Source organism: Littorina saxatilis, linkage group LG4, assembly GCF_037325665.1.
Source record: "Littorina saxatilis isolate snail1 linkage group LG4, US_GU_Lsax_2.0, whole genome shotgun sequence".
NCBI classification, from domain to species: Eukaryota; Metazoa; Mollusca; class Gastropoda; order Littorinimorpha; family Littorinidae; genus Littorina; species Littorina saxatilis.
Window position 1 is genome coordinate 10,275,155 of NC_090248.1, and position 22,882 is coordinate 10,298,036.

The window sequence follows — 22,882 nt, forward strand, 5'->3', positions numbered from 1 at the left end:
AGCAGAGTGAAGATGTGGTCAACAGTAGAATAATTTTGTTTGAAACCAGCCTGACATTCACCTGTAATATTATGTAATTCAGTCCACTCTTTAAGTCTATTATTAACAACAGTACCATACAATTTACTACATATATCACACAATGAAATTCCCCTATAGTTGTTAGTATCATTTCTATCTCCTTTCTTAAATAACGGTACAATAACTGAATCGCACCAGTTCTGTGGATAGATTCCCTCATCAAACAAAGCGTTAAACAGTTTCACTAAAAACAACACCACATCTTCGCTAGCTGCTTTAAAAAATTCCCCAATTAAACCATCAGGTCCTGCAGCTTTACCCGATTTCAGTTTTCTGATAGCAATCAACACTTCTTCTTTGGTAATGGGTCTATCCAGCATTTCTTCATATTCATTATTCACGTCATTAACATCAGCATGCTCATCATCTTCAATCTCATCTTTTTCTAAAATGTTATGAAAGTGCAGGTACCAATCATCAACAGAAATATTGTTTTGCTGCTGGACCTTTTTACAAGAAACATTTTTAATTTTCTTCCAAAATTCTCTCTGATCACTTACAGCACCTACAAGTTCTGTATACAAACTGTCATTGTACTGTTTCTTTTTTCTATGCAAAAAGTTTTTATATTCAGTCCTGGCTTTACAATACTCATCCCTATCCACATCTTCTAATGAGAGAGAGAGAGAGAGAGAGAGAGAGAGAGAGAGAGAGAGAGAGAGAGAGAGAGAGAGAGAGAGAGAGAGAGAGAGAGAGAGAGAGAGAGAGAGAGAGGTTTACCTTGTACAGGATTAAACACACAGATGACAAAAGCAAACGCGGTACGACACAACTTCATTCTGTGCTCTACGTGCCTTCACACACAAGAAACATCCTTGTTACATTGAAGGTATCCAAAACCACAATGAGTTGTGGTGTTGATTCTTTATATTCAGTTCAACCAGGAAGAAAAATGCTCTTTACTATTTGCCAATGACACTGTGCACACCTTTTAATATACGGAGACGTAACCTGAAACGCATCCGACAGATTTCATTTAATGTGTGTGTGTGTGTGTGTGTGTGTGTGTGTGTGTGTGTGTGTGTCTGTGTGTGTCTGTGTGTGTGTGTGTGTGTGTGTGTGTGTGTGTGTGTGTCTGTGTGTGTGTGTGTGTGTGTGTGTGTGTGTGTGTGTGTGTGAGTACTCGCGCGCGCGCAGATAAAAGATACAAAGCAACTCAAGTCATTCGTGCACTTTGATCATATATAAGTGGCTTACATTGTTTGCTTTGCTCTCTGTACCAGTTTCTCAGGTATTATTCAGCCATCATTTCTCCATTTAAAGGAAACGCATCATGTTAATTCGCGCTGTAAAGAACCAGTGTGACAGAGTAAACAAAAACAGACACATTTTACCGAGAGGAAAGTCTTCTCCATACATTCTAGGTATCATAGAAAGACCTCAGTTTGTAACGCTACGAACACACCTTCCTGTTTGAGTTTGCCGACACCAAAACCATCCATCCGTGCTAGTGTGCCAACTCACTGCTTCAATACTGCACGGTTAGTGTGACACGGATGTGTTTTGAGGCCGGGAGTGGGGGAGTGAGTTAATGGGCTTTTTTTTTTTTTTTTTTGGGGGGGGGGGGGGGAGAAGGGGCAAAATGTGAGGAACACGCGACAATTTAAAAACCGATAATTCGTCTCCCACCATCTACCCCCGCCCCCCCTCCCTCCACCACCACCACCCACTCCTGCTTCCCAACTGGTCATCTCCCTCGCCTGGACAGGTAATCATTATTAGAACCCCATCGGGCCCCTACCCGACCCACCCCACGCGGGCGAGCAATTCTTTAAGGAAAAAACGCTCCTTCTTTTCAAACATACTTTTTAAACATCTTGCCTGGCCCCTTGGCATGACTCCCGTCTTTGTCTGGCTTAATCTTTTCAGCGGATACAGTGTCATGAGTTGAGGACACGACTGGATATTTAATAAGGCGTGACTGTCGACCAGGAAATATGCGAACATTTTCCTTGAAATTCGTTTACCGTCCTCGTGTGGCTCAGAATGCATTGTCACGCCTACGAACTTTTGAAACTAGGAAGGAAACAAGTCGCGTAAGGCGAAAATACAACATTTAGTCATGTCAAATAGCTGTCGAACTCACAGAATGAAACTGAACGCAATGCCATTTTTCAGCAAGACCGTATACTCGTCGCATCGTCAGTCCACCGCTCATGGCAAAGGCAGTGAAATTGACAAGAAGAGCGGGGTAGTAGTTGCGCTGAGAAGGATAGCACGCTTTTCTGTACCTCTCTTCGTTTTAACTTTCTAAGCGTGTTTTTAATCCAAACATATCATATCTATATGTTTTTGGAATCAGGAACCGACAAGGAATAAGATGTAAGTGTTTTTAAATTAATTTCGAAAAATTAATTTCGATCATAATTTTTATATTTTTAATTTTCAGAGCTTGTTTTTAATCCAAATATAACATATTTATATGTTTTTGGAATCAGAAAAGGATGGAGAATAAGATAAACGTAAATTTGGGTCGTTTTATAAAATAAATATTTTTTTTACAATTTTCAGATTTTTAATGACCAATGTCATTAATTAATTTTTAAGCCACCAAGCTGAAATGCAATACCGAAGTCCGGGCTTTGTCGAAGATTACTTGACCAAAATGTCAACCAATTTGGTTAAAAAATGAGAGCGTGACAGTGCCGCCTCAACTTTCACGAAAAGCCGAATATGACGTCATCAAAGACATTTATCAAAAAAATGAAAAAAACGTCTGGGGATATTATGCCCAGGAACTCTCATGTCAAATTTCATAAAGATCGGTCCAGTAGTTTAGTCTAAATCGCTCTACACACACACACACATACACACACACACACACACACACACACACACACACACACACACACGACACACACCACAACCCTCGTCTCGATTCCCCCCTCTACGTTAAAACATTTAGTCAAAACTTGACTAAATGTAAAAAGAAAGAAAGTCTGCAAACAAAACACACCAGTGACTAATTTTAACGCTCTTGTCTGTATATGTACCGGTACTTTACGAATATGATAGTTCCACTGTAACATTCTTCGACATCCAAAAGTAACCCACCCGGCAGTATGCATTCATAAAGGTCTCGCACTCGTGTCTGTAAAGGGAGACTCCCTCCTGTTGAAGACCTGGATTTATCAGTTTTTCAAGTCTTAAAAGTGGAGGGGGGGGGTGCTATGTAAAACTTGATCGCAGCTTCGTCATAGGGACTGACAGAAACAGACCGGATAGTAGGGGGAGGGGGGGGGGGGGGGGGTAGAAGAATTGGATACTCTGCTCTTAACTCGCCATTGTGCCTGAATCCGTTTTTGTACAGTAACTGGGAAGTTGCCGTTTAGTGTCAGATGAATGTTAACTACTTTACAGTTCTGCTGTTTCTGTGTTAGTGACATGTCCAATTGACGCTGCATGAGTAACTATATCCTTCACTGCACTTCAGTTTAACAATGATGCCCTACAATGATGTGTCAGTTGTTTAGATATCAAGTGCATGCCGAGATCATAACATAGACAATGGGTTAAAGCATTTTGATTTTTTTTTTCACCTTACACAATCCTAAATGTTAAAGTTCGAAATCTTTCAACCGAAAGTCAGTTTCGGAGACGAGCGTGTCAAAACGTATCTTTATCTTTCACTTTCCGATATTACAACATGAGATGATTACCAAAGGAAAACGTATTTATAGGCAATACTGAACTTCGTCAAAGTGCTCAATGAATGACTACATTAAAGATCTGTCCTTCTCGTGAAAACAGGTCGTCTGACCGTCTTGAAAACAGGTCGTCTGACCGTCTTAAATCTGACCAGGACGTTACATAAGATAAGACCAATTCTCTACTTGGTCATATACCAAAAGTCAACACCCTGACTGCTAACTGTCCCTTCTTCAACATCCATGTATCAACAAATGTCATCTGCGCACAGACTGCACCCAGACTTTCTTATTTGAGTATGTGACCATGCCAGCAGAGGGATGGTCTTCTTCCACCTGGCCAGCGACTGTGCCCCTGCCTAATTTCCGAAGCCCCTCCCTCTCATCTACTTGGTCAAGCCCTTGTCTGCTCAAACTTTTCATGAAAAATATTTAGAAACTGTTGAAACATATCTGTCTTTTGACGGTGAAAGCAAGCCTTGCTGTGTTTAACCTGCCTACGTCAAGAAACACGCACACACACAGACACAGACTTAGACACAGACAGACAGACACACCCACACACCAAACCCCCCCCCCCCGCACACACACACACACACACACAGACACACCCACGCTCACAGAAACTCACACACACGCTTCGGCACGCATACATAATATGTAAGCCTACATTCAAACGCGTATTGGATATGAGGTTCAGTTCCTCTGTTGGCGACTATCGACGATTAGATTAACGATTCATATGTCTCTTTCCCCTTCCTGTTTCATATCATCACGCTCACTATGTTACAGTCAATCTGTGAAACCAGGGAATACGTGTATTAACTAGATAATACATGAATTACCTGACGAAAAACCCCAGTTAATTCATGTATTACCTAAAATAAGTCGTCAAGTCAAGTCAATATTTATTTTTAAAAAAACCTCCCAGGGTTACATGAATAAAATAAATAAAAATTGCAACAAACACGACAAAAAAGATATATGTAATAATGAGACACAACACTTCTAATTAACCGAAAATAAATCAAGCTTAATTCATAACAAAATAATTGTAATCATACATTTTTTTTGTTTTTGTTAACAGGAATGTATATGTTTCTGTGTTTGTTTTTGATTAAAAAAAACAACGTGATCAAATAATCAGAACTCTTTCAAAATAATCTTAATAAAATATATTAAATGCAATAACTTTCGTTTCTTTGTTAATTCAAATAAATGTTTAAATTTTACTGCATTTGAATTTCTACGAAAATACAATGGTAACAACCTTTTCCTCTCATTTTCAAAAAAATGACACTGAAATATATAATGAAATTCGTCTCCGAGTTCTCCAGACTGGCATTTAACACATATTCTTTCGTTGTGTGGTATATTTAACATTCGGCCTTTCTGTATTGGCAATTTATGATTTAATGTTCTAATACGTAAAAAAGAGAGTGCTAGGTTATTGGGTAAAATTTTCAAATAATTTTCAAATTTTGTTTGTTTGTTTGTTTGTTTGCTTAACGCCCAGCCGACCACGAAGAGCCATATCAGGGCGGTGCTGCTTTGACATTTAACGTGCGCCACACACAAGACAGAAGTCGCAGCACAGGCTTCATGTCTCACCCAGTCACATTATTCTGACACCGGACCAACCAGTCCTAGCACTAACCCCATAATGCCAGACGCCAGGCGGAGCAGCCACTAGATTGCCAATTTTAAAGTCTTAGGTATGACCCGGCCGGGGTTCGAACCCACGACCTCCCGATCACGGGGCGGACGCCTTACCACTAGGCCAACCGTGCCGGTAATTTTCAAATATAAATGTATCTTTAAACAGTCTATAATTCAAACAAGTTTCTTTTTCATTTAATTCTGAAAACCACGATTGTACATATTGATCTTTTAGGCATTGCAACGTTTTCAGTTTAAACCATTTTTCGGAACATCGTAAATTAAACTGGTCATGCCAAAAACCACTAAGACCAAGAGCATTTAAAGTTGTTTCAACATGTTTTAAATAGGGTGCTTCATATATGTTATTTACATAGAGGCGGTGCAAAAAACGGTACAATATATTTGAAAACTTATTACTATTATTACAATCCACCAATTTAAACCAAGAACTAAATATTCTATTTTTTACGAGGACATCTAGTGGAATAGTTTAGTTAATACACGTATTCCCTGGTTTCACAGATTAACTGTAACATATATACCTTTGATTGACACAGAGCGCGTCCTGGCTTGCATCCGCCAGGCCTTCGCTTTATGTTCCTGTAGCAGGACCCATTTCCGCTTCGCTGCGCACTGCACAGTGATCGCACTATCTTCTTTTGTCGCAAAATTAAAATTCAAAAAACGAATGAAGGTAGCTAGGAAACTCTGTGTGTGAGTGTGTATGTGTATGTGTGTGTTTGAGTATGTACGTGTGCGCGTGAATGTGCGTTTGTGGTTGTGTGTGCGTGCGTGTGCGTGCGTTGGTACGCATGCGCGCAAGCGTGTTTGTTTGTGTGTGTGTGTGTGTGTGTGTGTGTGTGTGTGTGTGTTTGTGTATGTGTGTGTGTGTGTAGTCAGTTATATCCGTTAAAACTGTGGACTTGTCGGTTTACAAAGCCTTATGAAATGCCGATTTGTCGGCGATATACTTTGTTACGACAAACACACACTGAGGAAAGCGCCTGTTTTCTTTTTACAAGAATATAAATGCTCTCGGTGACATTTATGTTTACACACAAACACGAATGCACAGATTTAAGAGACACCTTTATTCTTAATATAGCAATTCACAATAACAAAAACAAAGTCCCTCTGTATCACTATGTATGCAAATAGCAATACGGACTGCATCGAAGTGTCTGTGTTTGGTTCAAACATGAATTGTATTTAGATAACATTGGGTGGCATATTATACAAACGATAAACGTGTGACCACACAACAAATTAAGTGTGGTTATGATTGTACTGTACATCAAAACAGAAAACATCTAATTCAGGTAATGTCAAGTTCAGAATAATGCTAATACTATTTAACATAGATATCAAATCAAAATAAAGAATTTAACTAGCAATCTAAAGCAATGTAGAGAAGAAGGGAAGATTATGGGACTTCAGACTGTAACAACAATGTCAGGGTAAAAACGACGGGGGTGGGGGCGGGGCGCAGAGAGATGCATGACGACTAACACAATCGTATTCAGCAGCAATAGTTTTGGGAAATATCTTTCACTAGATCATCTAAACACACACAAACATCTTCAGATAATACAGTCATCATTCTGCAACATGTGTTTCGATGGGTTTCACTTGATTATATGTCTGTGCTGTTGCTTGTACAAGAACAACAATAATTAAAACAAGTCGCGTAAGGCGAAAATACAACATTTAGTCAAGTAGCTGTCGAACTCACAGCCGGAATGAAACTGAACGCAATGCCATTTTTCAGCAAGACGGTATACTCGTAGCATCGTCAGTCCACCGCTCATGGCAAAGGCAGTGAAATTGAAAAGAAGAGCGGGGTAGTAGTTGCGCTAAGAAGGATAGCACGCTTTTCTGTACCTCTCTTTGTTTTAACTTTCTGAGCGTGTTTTTAATCCAAACATATCATATCTATATGTTTTTGGAATCAGGAACCGACAAGGAATAAGATGAAAGTGTTTTTAAATTGATTTGGACAATTTAATTTTGGTAATAATTTTTATATATTTTTTGTTTTTAATCCGAATATAACATATTTATATGTTTTTGGAATCAGCAAATGATGGAGAATAAGATAAACGTAAAGTTGGATCGTTTTATAAATTTTTATTTTTTTTTACAATTTTCAGATTTTTAATGACCAAAGTCATTAATTAATTTTTAAGCCACCAAGCTGAAATGCAATACCGAAGTCCGGGCTTCGTCGAAGATTACTTGACCAAAATTTCAACCAATTTGGTTGAAAAATGAGGGCGTGACAATGCCGCCTCAACTTTCACGAAAAGCCGGATATGACGTCATCAAAGACATTTATCAAAAAAATGAAAAAAACGTTCGGGGATTTCATACCCAGGAACTCTCATGTCAAATTTCATAAAGATCGGTCCAGTAGTTTAGTCTGAATCGCTCTACACACACACACAGACACACGCACACACACACGCACGCACATACACCACGACCCTCGTTTCGATTCCCCCTCGATGTTAAAATATTTAGTCAAAACTTGACTAAATATAAAAAACAAAGCAACGAAGACAGGGACTACAGATAAACACACGTGTACGACACAAAAACAACAAAGATTACATAAAAGGAAAAAGAAAACAACAACACATAGACACAGACTCTCCTTACTCTCCCCAGGGATTATGGTTTGATGAATGGGAATGGTAGTAAAAACATGCTTATACTTTATACACACCCCAAAGCGGGGCCTTATATAGCGGGTATTACTTTTACATACAAATAATGAATAATATCAAAACAGTTCTGGAGTATTTACACCTAGCAATACCCGTTACTCTCAATGTCAGTTCATTTTTACACCACATACAATCAGTTCTACTGACAACTGCACTCACTGACAATGTGTAACATTTTCAATCAACCAGTTCTGCACCTCAACCCTACAATCTTCTTTGTAATTGCACAAGGTACATAGTGAGGTATGGGTATAAGTCATATGCCTCCATTTCTTCAAAACTGCTTATCCTTTAAAACGTATCGATGATCTTGTTCTTGTTCTTATTACTTTTTGTATTTGTTAATGTGTCTTCTCTCGTCTGAATTGTATGCATACAAATCGCATTGCTTGGCTATAAAAATATAGTTCGGAAGCACTTGAAGAAATTTAGAAATCTTTTACCCGACAGTTCCAAACGAATAATGAACACTGAAGACAACATGCACTCAGCAAGGCAAGCAATGTTTTTATCGGGGGTAACCGTCTCATTCCAGACAGCCGTTTCTGAACTCTGTTGCCTGAGATGTGCAGCACATTAGTTTCATAGGTTGTAATAGTCATGTCCAGTATCACTGGCGTGCCACGCAGGGTTTTGGTAAGTGTGGGAGTGTCTTCCCTTGTCCTGCTGTCCCTTGAAGACGGGTGTGGAGTAGGGAGCTCTGTCGCTGTCATCGGGAGTTTGGAGCCCGTCATAGATATGACTCTCTTCTGCTTCTGTGACACCTGCACTCCCTGTTTCCTGCAGACCTGCTTGTCCGTTGAGTCCATCAGGAGCACCAGGCTCAAAACCTGAAACATGTTTAGTATGTCTAACATTGGATGTTATTAGGAGAAATGTTAAATGGCTGTTACATTTAAACTAATAATAACATAATATGTCAATATGGATGCTGTTATGCCTTGTCAAGACATTGTTTTCTATTTCTTAAAGTCTCTAAAATCAAAATTACTAGTTTAATAGCGGCATATAAAGTGCTCTCAATTGCGGATGTGCTTTAAACAACGCATTTTCCTGTGTGAAAGATGATGATGATAATGATGATGATGATGATGATGATGATGATAGTGATGATGATGACGATGACAATGATGATGATGCTGATGATGATGATGATGATGATGATGATGATGATGATGATGATGATGATGATGATGATGATGATAAGAATGAGGGTGATAATAATGATGATAAACTTCAATTTGTTGTCTCACTCTGATTAGGCGATGGTGGAGGAGGCCTCGCTGTCTCAGATGATGAACGCTTTCTGGATCGCCTTATCAGTCTGCAATATGGTATGATAAAGCTACACAACAATGCAGAAGAAATCACGTGCTGAAAACTCAGTTAGTCCAACAAGTCAGTAAACATCTGCGCATAATTACCTTAAAGTGTTTGCCCTGGCCTAGAAGCTATACAAAAGTGTGTGTGTCTTTGTCTATGGGCTTCCCCGGAAGTCCGGCATCATCGATTGGACGCCACTGCCTTTAGTACTAGGGTCCAACAGACTTTAATTGTGTGTCTGTGTGTGTGTGTGTATCTGTCTGTCTGTCTGTCTGTCTGTCTGTCTCGACTTAACAGCTTATTGCTGGGAAACTACTGGGCGCAGTTCGTTCAAAAGTTGATACACTAACTTGATAATAGGTCCGATTGATCGTATTAAAACTTCATAATGTTACCTGGGACCTAAATGCGAAATATTCCACCAAAACGACTCTTAACGGGGGGAGTTTTTGCGGTGGGAGGCTGGTCGCTTTGCGAACAGCCTGAACTAAAGGGGAGACTTGGGCGGCCTCAGCCGAACACGTCACGGAGTGACGAGAAAAGCATGATTTGCAAGCAAAGAAACTACAATACAGTGCTTGGTCTCGGTGAGACTGAACGAGAGAGAGAGCGACAGATACACACAGTGATTCAAGGCGCACAACTCTAGTAAAGTTGTCGTAGCACGTCCGTCTATGGCCAAAGTGATCCGGGTTCGATTCCCGGCATGGGCGGTCTATTTTTTTTTTTAATTCTTGTTTACTATTGTTTATTATGAACGTTTTAATGTTTTATTTCACTCTAATAATTTTTTTAATTGTGTAAAATAAATAAATAATTTTTTTTTTTTAAATTTTTTTTAAATCCAAGTGATCCGGGTTCGATTCCCGGCATGGGCGGTCTATTTTTTTATTTTTGTTTTAAATTCTTGTTTACTATTGTTTATTATGAACGTTTTAATGTTTTATTTTACTCTAATAATTTTTTTAATTGTGTAAAATAAATAAATATATATATATATATATTTTAAATCCACGTGCACAAGACAAAAACTTTCATACTGGGGGAGCGAGCCAGTCTGAAGAGTACTCGGGTCCAGCGCCAGCGTTTTTTATGAATTCTGGATATACCATTCAGGTTGGCATTAGACCTTAACTGTCCTTCTAAATTCTGTGATTGAGTATGGAGCCTATTCTGAATTAACACAGTGTGACCTCAGACAGCATTAACGCCAACAAAAGCAATCTCCCTCTGCTGTTGTTGTTGGTTCTTCCTGTTCGCCGTTCCTTCCATTTGTGTTTGTTGTGTTTATGTTTGTTTGCTCTGGTGTTTTTGTGTTTGTTTGTTTTCTGATAAGCCACACTTGTGTCAGTGATGCTAGTTCCCCATACTTACAGCCAAACAAGTAGAATGCTGAGAGCGATGACACACAGCCCACCAAACACAGCACCGGCAACTGGACCTGCAAGGTTGGGGCTGCTTTCAATAGTACCTGTGAGAGAAATTGACAAGTCAGTGATTCTCTTGCTCAGTTTCATTCTGTATTTTTTCAATTTTGTGTTGCTTTAATTGAAAATAAGACACACCAATTAAAAATTAAAATCATCAACAACAACAACACCAACAATAAACAACAACAGCAACAACTTCAAACACACACACACACACACACACACACACACACACACACACACACACACACACACACACACACACACACGCTCACACAAACTTGCACATTTTTCGCATTAAAGAGCATCTTTTATTCTGTTTTATCGCTATCTCCGTGTTGTGAACACATGTCCTTAGACTCAACACTCACGTGCGCAATAAGGTCCTGCGTAGCCATCAAAGCATCCACCAATGCAAAGTCCGTCGTTATGACGACAAGAGTGCGTGCACTTCCCACACGCCATTGAACACCCTTCACCATACGTTCCCTCTTCACATACTGCAACAAAATGCATCTTTATAGTTTGTTTGACAATGCTCAACATGTTTCCCCACTATTCATTGTGCCACGCTTAGACAGACTATAAGGACTAATGCGCACATTCAAACTCAATCAGACTCAAGAGCGACAAAAAAAACACACCTCTTTAGCGAAACAGATCACAACCACAACCACAGCCTGTCAGTGTTTTTTTTGTAACAGAAGACAACAACGAACATGATTTGCATTAAACGACTTTCTTTGTAATTGAGCACATTCTTGGAACAAGTAAATACATTTTTAGAATTCAGGGGATAATAAATGATAAAAAATAATTCCCGTTTGTGTCTGTTTCTGCAAATTAAATTTGATGCACATTCATAATTATTCAGTTATGAAAATGAAAACTACACATGCCCCCTTTTTATTACAGATGAAATGTCAAGTACACTTGGAAGTAATACTTTAAAACTGTCTGTCTCTTCGAGGAGAATATTTTATATACGATTAGATAAATACACACCTCTTTGATCAAAAAGTGAATGGCACGCTAGACTATTTCGATTGTTGTTTATGTAATGTCTATTCGCCAGGAGGCACCAACTACTTACTCTCATTGCAGAAACCTTTTTCTCCTGGTCGGTATCCTGCTGCACATCCATCCACACATCTTCCTGAGTCTTGTTCACAGAAGCCGTCACCACCACACTTTGTGCTGCAGTTCAGCTCACAGCTGGCTCCGTGCCTATTCCCGGTATTGTGACAAACTGAAAGCATACACAGTAATTTCAGTGAGAGCTGCATGGACATTACAAACATTGCATTAAACGAAACATGTTTATAGCTTACCTCTACTAGTTCAAAGATTCATCCGTAAACACAATTATCTACATCGCAGATGTTTGTGTGGTCAGAAAAAAACGCTGTCGCTGACGCAGAGAATAACTCGAAGAATAGGCTAGGACATGTCGTTACCATGCCGGATAAATAGACATCGTGTTGTATTCTCATTACACAAACAATACGGTCCGCATGAGCTCGGGAGAAAAGATTGAGATGGGTGGCTGTGTATGTGTTCTGCTCTCATCTTTTGAAGAATGTTCAGTATACATTTTTCTTTGTATTCACGAAACTACATTTTATTTGCTTAAAAATTAATGCGATTTTAACCGTTGCTCCTTGCAAGGGTTAGCAAGGGTTAGCTTCTCAGTGAAGCCTTAGATTTGGTTGACCTCAGGAGTGAAGATGAACAAAAATTATTGCACAAGTCAAGTTGAATGACCATGCATTTTCTGACTGGTCTCCACGCTGATCTGGATCAAACTGTGTCCGAGGACGGGTGGGGTGGGGGATGGTTACGATTTTCAAGTTATATTATAATACAAAGTAAAAAAGATCTAAACATTATTTCGTGAAAAAGCTGTTTTACTGTGGAAAAAACAACTATGCTGCAGCGGATGATGACAAAACCTCGGTTGTTCCACGAAAACCCCGTTTTCCAGGGCATTTCCGTTATTCTGCAGCTAAACCAAATATTGTGGTCAGCCGCGAAGGATAGCTCATGTGAAGGAGGTCGACCTGCATCAGAAGGAATGGCAAACCTCAAGAACCACGCAAGCCAGCAATACAAACAATATGTTCTGGATAGATATTGATTTGACTTTTTCCTCGAATATAAAAGTTGGCAGGTTGTGCCTATTCTGATTGTGTGTCGATAATGTACGTATTAGAACCTGACGTTTTTGTCGGGTCGATATTGTATTAGAACCTGACGTTTTTGTCAGGTCGATTGTGGGGTACCTTTTTTCGTGTCCTCTGTAAAAGAAGTGTTTGGTCTGAAAAGAGTGTCAGATCGCCAGGTTGTCTGGTTGAGTTAGCGTCGCAAGTATGACAAAAATAACATAGGAATAAATGCTTTTGTTGGTATGGGCAAATTGTTGCAATAATTTGTATGCCAAGTTTAGATACAAGGGCATGCAGTCACCTCCGACAAAGCTTTATACGGTAGCATTTAAGTCCTTCCGCGTCACATTATTAAAAAGGAATGTGTCATCTGATTGTGTTGTATTACTGCTAGTTTGAAAGAAACAATCCCCATCAAGAAGCTCTTTTTTATTATCAAAACATTTGCCAGAGATAACATTCTATCTATATATATATATACGACTAGTGTCTGTCTGTCTGTCTGTCTGTTCGCGATGCACAGCCAAAGTTCTCGGTGGATCTTTTTCAAATTTGGACACCGTTTTCAGCTACACCCCGGACACAACCTCATCGATGAGATATTTCAACACGTGCTCTCAGCGCGCAGCGCTGTGCGCGCTGAACCGATTTTGTTGTTTTTTGTCTGGATCCACTACCAGTAACTCTTCCTTATCTTCTCCAGTGTTTTCAGCCGCGATTATCTCCCTTCCTCCGTGTGGCGTCAATCCATATTCCCGTTACTACGTTACTATTTTTAGAAGGTCACTGCACGTTACTATTTTTAGAAGGTCTCCAGTGTTTAGCGCGTTTATCTCCTTTCCTTCGTGCGCCGGCCTGGTATTCGGCTCTACTTCTTCCCGGCGAAGCGGGTAATCATCTAGTTCCACATTCACTCCGTGTGCAACTTATGCATTAACATACATTTCCCAGAGGACTAGAAATAGTTCGGTCTCTGCAATAGCCTTCTTCGTGGAATTAAGGAAAGTAAATCCTTGTATAAATTAAGCAAGTGACGCCACAATGCAGAGGGAAGAGGGGGGGGGGGGGGACTTGAATTCACTAGTAAGCCCTTAATATTCAGCCAGAGGATATAACAGGGTAACACGGAGAAGATGTGAGACACTGTACACATTTACCTTTACAGAAAGGTGGCTGGAACTGAGGCTGACACGAGGCACACGTCCCGGTGAAAGGGTTGCACTGGTCACCTCCACTGCAGTGACCACACGGCTCTGAGCAGTTGTCACCATAACCACCATTCTGACAAACTGTAAAGGAGATATTTCAAGCAAGGTAAAGCTAACAATACCGAACAAAACCACACAAAAAGTATTTTAAAACAGACGGTGTTTTAGTGTTACGTGTTTTAAAAAGATCCGTAACGGAGCTATGGCTAAAAAACCAACTCAAGAAGTATCATCTTCAGGCTGCAATTTATGTATGTAAACATCACAACCCCCCTTCCCCCTCACACACACACAAACACACAAACACACACACACACTCACACACACACACACTCACACACACACACACTCACACTCACACACACACACTCACACACACACACATACACACACACACACACACACACACACACACAACGCACACCACTCTCTCAGCATGACACGGCCCTGCATCAATATTACTTTCTTTTTCCCGTAGGGATCGCGCACAATTATTATTTGTAAAAGATGATCGTTAAACCGATTTAGAAAATAATCTGCCTTACCAATCTGCAAACATTCAGATAATGAATAATTGCAGTTTCATCCGCTTATTTATGCGCTGAGCAAAAGTGAAAAACGTACATGTGTTACTTACTCTCATTGCAGAAACCGTTTTCTCCCGGACGGTATCCTGCTTTACATCCACCCACACATCTGCCTGAGTCTTTGTCACAGAAGCCGTCACCACCACACTTCGTGCTGCAGTTCAGCTCACAGCTGGCTCCGTACCTTTTCCCGATGCAAACTGAAAGCATATAGACACTCATTCCAGTGAGCGCTGCACGATCATTAACATCGGTGTTCAGAGAAATCTGTTTGATGGGTAGGCTACGTCTATTTCTACATATTATATATCAATCAATTGACACAATTGTCAACGCTCCACATTCTCTTTGTAGTCAAGATATATGATACGCTGAAGCTAACGCATACACATACTCGCACTTGAGAATCAAGCTACCTTGCTCTCTCGTATGAAATTACAAAATGTACTTCTACATTTTGGAAATATGTCACAGCTATACAAAATGTATTTGTGTAGTTTAAGCCACAGGGCAGGATTTTTGACTCACCTGAGAATCAATCAGGAGAGTCTTTGAATTAGGGTGTATTAGTCTGATGGTTCGTATACAAAAAACCTGAAGGTCACAGACGGGTCCAATTTTGTAATAAAGATGGAACATTTATCTTCTTTTTAATATCTTTGAGCTAGAGTTTAGAAGCGTTTGGCCGACTGCCGACGTCTAGCGACATTCTTCAGGCATTTTGTTCAAAATGTCAACTAAATCTTAATTGCTCAACTAGCAGGCACAACAAGTATTGGAGGAAGAAGCGAGGGAAGACGGAGAAGATTTGACAGAGACACGGTAGACATTTACCTTTGCAGAAAGGTGGCTGGAACTGAGGCTGACAGGCAGAACACGTCCCAGTGAAGGGGTTGCACTGGTCACCTCCACTGCAGTGACCACACGGCTCTGAGCAGTTGTCACCATAACCACCATTATGACAAACTGTAAAGGAGATATTTCAAGCAAGTTAAAGCTAACAAAACAAGCTGGTTTTCTTGTGTCCAGTATATTAGAAAGACCAATAACAGACCTATTGCTACAAAACCTGAACAAGTATATTCTTGAGACTACAAGTTATGTATGTAAACATCACAGCCACACACACACACACCATCATAAACAGACACACAAACAGAGACAAACAGGCGAACACAGAGATTCTCACACGGACACATTCACTTGCACGCACACGCTTACATTCGTTGCAAAAATGATTTTGTGGGGTCCACTGGTATCCAGGCTTGCATCCCTCTAGACATTCACCGTCAACATTGTAACATCGATTTTGTGAACAGTTCTTGCACTGCATGCTGCAGTCGTCTCCAAAAGACCCGCTCGGACATTCTGAAACATAACAGCAGCATTATTTAATCAGTTTTCTTAATAAATGACTTGCCAATTGTTTTATGTAATCTGTGTGTGTGTGTGTGTGTGTGTGTGTGTGTGTGTGTGTGTGTGTGTGTGTGTGTGCGTGCGTGCGTGCGTGCGTGCGTGCGTGCGTGCGTGCGTGTGTGTGTGTGTGTGTTGCCGTAATTGAATGAACTAAAAAAGGATGCCTATCCCTTGCCAAATTCAACGCAAAAGAAAACCCTCAAATTATTTGAAACCCGCACTATCGATCAGCCAGCTAACCAATTAACTGACTGAGCAACCGACCGACCAAGCAACAAAGTAAACGAATAAATATATACACCTGTCAAAGAAAACTTGCCTTTTGGGGGGAGGGGGGGGGGGGGGGGGGGGGGGCTTTCATAGGAAACACATTTTTTTTGGCAACAAGCAGTATGAAACGACCAGTACCATAGAAAGCACGTACCATCATTGCAGTATGGGTTTGTCCAGCCAGGGTCGCAGCGTCCGGGGCACACACCTGTCGTTGCGTAACACGTTGCGCTGTTAAGGCAGTTGCCGCAGTCCGTTTGGCAGCCAGGACCGTACTTTCCTTGTGGGCAGCCTGGTCGGTGAAATTCGCAATGCACAGGCAGTTAAATAAAATTGGAAAAATCATGCACTGCATGTCACAGAAAGTTTTATGAATATGAAGAATTTGCAGGAAGATTTTTGGGCGAACCTGGCAACACAAGGCTCTGTCGTCAGCCATTCAAAATACGGACAGGCTTAACGTAAAGGACTGCTGTACTTACATATAACCAACTAGATGATTACCCGCTTCGCCGGGTGGATCGCGAGACGGAGTATGCAGCGTTGCGGTTCGCCGGCTTAGAGCACGTGTTGACGTGATTGACGCCACACGAAGGAAGGGAGATAAACGCGCAAAACACTTGAGAAGATAAGGAAGAGTTACTGGGAATGGATCTACAGAAAAACCGAAATCGGTTCACCGCGCCGCGCTCAGAGCACGTGTTCAAAATTTTCATCGACCAGATTGTGTCCGGGGTCTACCTGAATATGCCCACCAAATTTGAAGCAGATCCATCGAGAACTTTGGCCGTGCATCGCGAAGTGACAGACAGACAGACAGACACACACACAAGCCGTATATAGATATAGGGGGTGTGGAGTGTCACAACATAGGAACACTAAGGTGCGAGCAGAAATCTTAAACCGTAATTTACTGGTAATGCCAAACAGATTGAGCTGTGGCAGAAAGTTTGGCACGATGGCTGTTTTCGTGCGTTGAAAACCAATCTTGTGTGTTTCTATTGGTTTTTTTTGCCGAAGCGGAAGCCTGCATGCTTAATCCCTAATGAAACTTTGTGCACAGGCAAAACACCAAAATGGAGATCAAAATGGAGATCATCAGGGGCGGAGCAGTTAAGCCAGGTGGGGGGGGGGGTACAACCTGGGGTCCAGGGGTAGATCCCTTGTGGGGTACAGGGGCAAGGCAAGAAGCTGAAGAGTTTTAGCTATTTTATGAACAATTTATGACTTATCCTTGATTTTAAACATGATCAACAGGTGTCAGCAGCCACTCATTATTTCTGTTAAAGTTAGTATTAAATCTTTTTTTTTTTGGACAGCCGGGGAGGGGGTTCCGGAACCCTTGTAACCCCCCCCCCCCCCCCCCCCTAATCCGCCCCTGATCATTATTGATTATTTAACCAGAAGTGTCTAATATTATGTCCGTATACCAAGCCTTGTTTTTGCAAACATTGTTATGAACACAAGAATTGTGGGTTTTAGAAGAAGGTCACTTATATGGGTGGCTTAATATTAGAACTTGCCCAATATAGGGTTCTTTCCCTTTAATATGAATTCGATGTCTTAATTGCTGTATATTTAGTTGGCACCTTAATGATAAAACTCAAGAAAACAGAGATACCAATATTTGACTTAACTGAATAAAATCTTGAAAAATACAAAAGTATCTCTTTTTATATTTAGTCAAGTTTTGACTAAATATTTTAACATCGAGGGGGAATCGAAACGAGGGTCGTGGTGTATGTGCGTGTGTGTGTGCGTGTGTGCGTGTGTGCGTGTGTGTGTGTGTGTGTGTCTCTGTGTGTGTGTAGAGCGATTCAGACTAAACTACTGGACCGATCTTTATGAAATTTGACATAAGAACTCCTGGGTATGAAATCCCCATACGTTTTTTTCATTTTTTTGATAAATGTCTTTGATGACGTCATATCCGGCTTTTCGTGAAAGTTGAGGCGGCACTGTCACGCCCTCATTTTTCAACCAAATTGGTTGAAATTTTGGTCAAGTAATCTTCGACGAAGCCCGGACTTCGGTATTGCATTTCAGCTTGGTGGCTTAAAAATTAATTAATGACTTTGGTCATTAAAAATCTGAAAATTGTAAAAAAAAATAAAAATTTATAAAACGATCCAAATTTACGTTTATCTTATTCTCCATCATTTGCTGATTCCAAAAACATATAAATATGTTATATTTGGATTAAAAACAAGCTCTGAAAATTAAATATATAAAAATTATTATCAAAATTAAATTGTCGAAATCAATTTAAAAACACTTTCATCTTATTCTTTGTCGGTTCCTGATTCCAAAAACATATAGATATGATATGTTTGGATTAAAAACACGCTCAGAAAGTTAAAACAAAGAGAGGTACAGAAAAGCGTGCTATCCTTCTTAGCGCAACTACTACCCCGCTCTTCTTGTCAATTTCATTGCCTTTGCCATGAGCGGTGGACTGACGATGCTACGAGTAGAGTATACGGTCTTGCTGAAAAATGGCATTGCGTTCAGTTTCATTCTGTGAGTTCGACAGCTACTTGACTAAATATTGTATTTTCGCCTTACGCGACTTGTTGTTTGTTCACTTACTTCTGTCACATAATGGATCAGAAGGGTCGAATCCTGCCGCACATCCGCGAGGACATGTTCCGTTGATGTGATGACAGACATCGCCAGTGTTACAGTGACCACAGCTAGAGCTGCAGTTGTTGCCGTATTTACCCGTTTCACACTCTGTTTGAACACAAAGTGCCCTTGTAATAGTCATGCAGCAACAATACTAATGTTTGCACATGATCAGTTTTTGTGTCGGTCTGTGTGCCTGTGTGTCTGTGCGTTTTTCTCTCAGTCAGTCAGTCGGTTTATTTGTCGGTGAGTCCGTTTATCTGTCAGTGAGTCCGCCTATCAGTATGTCTGTCTGTCTGTGTCTGTTAATCTGTATGTTACTCAGTCTGTCCAACTGTCTGTATAAGCATATATCAATCGTAAGTGCTATTTGTGTACTGTCATGTGTACAATTCTAATGAGGTATTAGGATACCCCAAACTTGTATACATTAATTTTGAAAAACACAAACTCTGCTCACCCTGTTTACAGTTGTCTCCCTTCCAGCCAGCCTGACATCCTTTGGGACAGAGGCCTGTCACCGTGTTGCACGTGTCACTGTCTGCACACTGTCCGCACCGCTCTCCACAGTCATAGCCGTGAGTACCAGCTGGGCAACCTTGAAAATAGGGACACATATTCTCATGATTAAAACTTTGTGTTCGTGTGATTTTCAGTGTCTGCTTTCACTTCATCGTTAGAATTGCCTATAGTTTTTTGAGCTGATGGGAACAAGAGATGTGCTTGTTTTTACACAGATAGGCGGTGGACCTGCCATCATCTCATGATATATAAAGAGAAAGAAGGTGTAAGTATTTGTTTGCCGGTTTGATTTTACAGAGATGTTGAAAAAGAGGGTTACTTATGTTATTCTCTGTTTTACATTTTCTGACCTATCATTCGTGGTCAGTGTCATGATTAAACCAGTCATATCGAAATACAAAAAAAGTATCTCGTTACATTTTTGTGTGTGGCATTATTGGTTTACCAATACTAGAATTACGAAGAGAAGTCTATCAGGTGTTTTCTTTCCTTGTTTTTTTTTTCGCCCTCACATTGAAAGGATATTAAAAACCAACAACCAACAACATTGTTTATTCAAGTCAGCATATAAACACGTGTCCTTACTTTGATTGCAGAACTGTGTGTCCCATCCCTTGTCACAACCAATAGGACATGTCAACGTAGTGACGTCACAGTCAGCACCATTTCTGCAGTGACCGCACCTACAGTCAGCTCCTCTGTAGCCTGTGCTGCAGCCTGTATAAACATACAGTTTATCACACACACACACCACACACACACACACACACACCACACACACACACCACACACACACACACACACACACACACACACACACACACACACACACACACCACACACACACACACACACACACACAAACACACACACACACACACACACACCACACACACACAAACACACACACACACACACACCACACACACACACACACACACACACACCACACACACACACACCACACACACACAAACACACACACACACACACACCACACACACACACACACACACACACACCACACACACACAAACACACACACACACCACACACACACACACACCACACACACACACACCACACACACACAAACACACACCACACACACACTAACACACACACACCACACACACACACACACACACACCCACACACACACACACACACACACACACACACATAGTTTAAGACACAGGCACGTAAACAGATCACCAACAACCTGTGGTCTTTCCGTAGCTCAACGTGTGCAGTAATATTGATGTTTTTGTTAGATCCATTACATGGTAGTTCATCCAAAAAGTAACTTGTTCAGCTCAACGGTCGAATGATCCATTCCAATTTTACTCAGAGAGAAAGCAAGAACGAGCAGAGGCTTTGAAATAACGTTTTACTTTGAGACATGTTTCGGTCCCGCATAGCCAAAAAGAATGAAACCGCAACACGGTGGCCTAGTGGTAAGGCGTCCGCCCAGTGAGCGGGAGGTCGTGGGTTCGAACCCCGGCCGGGTCATACCTAAGACTTTAAAATTGGCAATCTAGTGGCTGCTCCGCCTGGCGTCTGGCATTTTGTTCTTTATTTGGTGTTTAACGTCGTTTTCAACCACGAAGGTTATATCGCGACGGGGAAAGGGGGGAGATGGGATAGAGCCACTTGTTAATTGTTTCTTGTTCACAAAAGCACTAATCAAAAATTTGCTCCAGGGGCTTGCAACGTAGTACAATATATTACCTTACTGGGAGAATGCAAGTTTCCAGTACAAAGGACTTAACATTTCTTACATACTGCTTGACTAAAATCTTTACAAAAATTGACTATATTCTATACAAGAAACACTTAACAAGGGTAAAAGGAGAAACAGAATCCGTTAGTCGCCTCTTACGACATGCTGGCGAGCATCGGGTAAATTCTTCCTCGTCCCAACCAATATGGGACTCCCCCTAACCCGCGGGGGGCTGGCATTATGGGGTTAGTGCTAGGACTGGTTGGTCCGGTGTCAGAATAATGTGACTGGGTGAGACATGAAGCCTGTGCTGCGACTTCTGTCTTGTGTGTGGCGCACGTTAAATGTCAAAGCGGCACCGCCCTGATATCACCCTTCGTGGTGGACTGGGCGTTAATCAAACAAACAAACAAACAAAAAGAATGAAGGGACTCTCAAACCCAACAACCAACCAACCAATGTTTACGGCTGTACTCTAAGTGTTTCTTTCACCATTGCACCAGAATTGACGAACGATCGTAATAAACATGTCATGTTTCAAATATGCCGTGATGAAATGTCGTCGCACACATGACATAAACTATCTCACCTGTCGGACACGTGCCGTAGTAGTTGTCACACGGGACGTTGTCTTTACAGTGACCGCTACACGTCTGGTCACACTGCGCTCCGTACAGACCGTCCTTGCATGCTGGAGACAATTCAATATCATTATTTATCATCAGACATTGTCCTGGAAGAATTTTTCAAAACAGACAGAACATTGTGTGTGTGTGTGTGTGTGTGTGTGTGAAGGTGAGAGCGAATCGGACATTTGTCAGTGCTTGACATTCATCGTTTTGCGGTTGGTGTGTCGTCTCGCTTCCGTGCTTGACTGAATGGTTAATAATTACGCTTCAGAGTTCTTGTTCCTACTTCTTTGCCCTTGACAATTGTGACTGAGACCTGTTGACATTTAGGCCTACTAGATTCCGAATTCGATTTTTAAAATCTAATGGATTTTTCCCAACTCGACGTATGTTTAAGTATCCTACCTTCACATCAATGAGAGACTAAAACATCCCCCAACATGGAGCGACCGAGTCATATTTATGAGAATTCGCAGATTTTGCAGATTGCATTTGTGGTGGCACTTTTCAAAATGAGACTGAAAAAGGAAACGTTTTTGTTTGTTGCTTTTTGCGTGTGATGTTCCTGCACGTCCATAACAAAGACAGAAAGAATCAAACAAGCTAACATCTGACGACGCAGCAGTCAATTCAAGGTCAAGGTCAAGGTCAAGGTCAAGGTCAAGGTCAAGATGTACTAACCCCACACTTGCACTTCACAGATGTGGATGATATAGGCGCCCCCACGGCCGTAGTCCTGGTCCTCTCCGTGTTTCTGAAACCTGACGTGTCGTCCGGTGAGAGGAGTGGCACACGTGATGTTGATCCGTTCAGGGAGAGCGTTAAGAGCAGCGATGTTGGCGGCGGTGGTACGGTTGAGGAAACTGTA

The 22,882-nt window shown here is 41.0% G+C and overlaps 2 protein-coding genes across 2 annotated transcripts in view; one reads left to right on the forward strand and one right to left on the reverse strand.

The window, feature by feature from the left end:
• The window catches only part of LOC138963928 (receptor-type tyrosine-protein phosphatase mu-like), a 500,599-nt gene that overhangs the window by 410,283 nt on the left and 67,434 nt on the right, over window positions 1-22,882 (forward strand). The window lies entirely within an intron of this gene.
• On the reverse strand, window positions 7,587-22,673 carry LOC138963654 (multiple epidermal growth factor-like domains protein 10). Its single transcript, XM_070335501.1, has 14 exons — window positions 21,975-22,673; window positions 20,248-20,379; window positions 19,601-19,738; window positions 19,105-19,248; window positions 16,670-16,828; window positions 16,051-16,197; window positions 15,664-15,795; window positions 14,880-15,029; window positions 14,192-14,323; window positions 11,963-12,118; window positions 11,241-11,369; window positions 10,814-10,910; window positions 9,370-9,440; window positions 7,587-8,946 (listed from the first exon to the last, which is right to left on the reverse strand). The coding sequence occupies exons 1-14, from the start codon at window positions 22,105-22,107 to the stop codon at window positions 8,699-8,701; spliced, it is 1,968 nt and encodes a 655-aa protein (XP_070191602.1). The 5' UTR covers window positions 22,108-22,673; the 3' UTR covers window positions 7,587-8,698.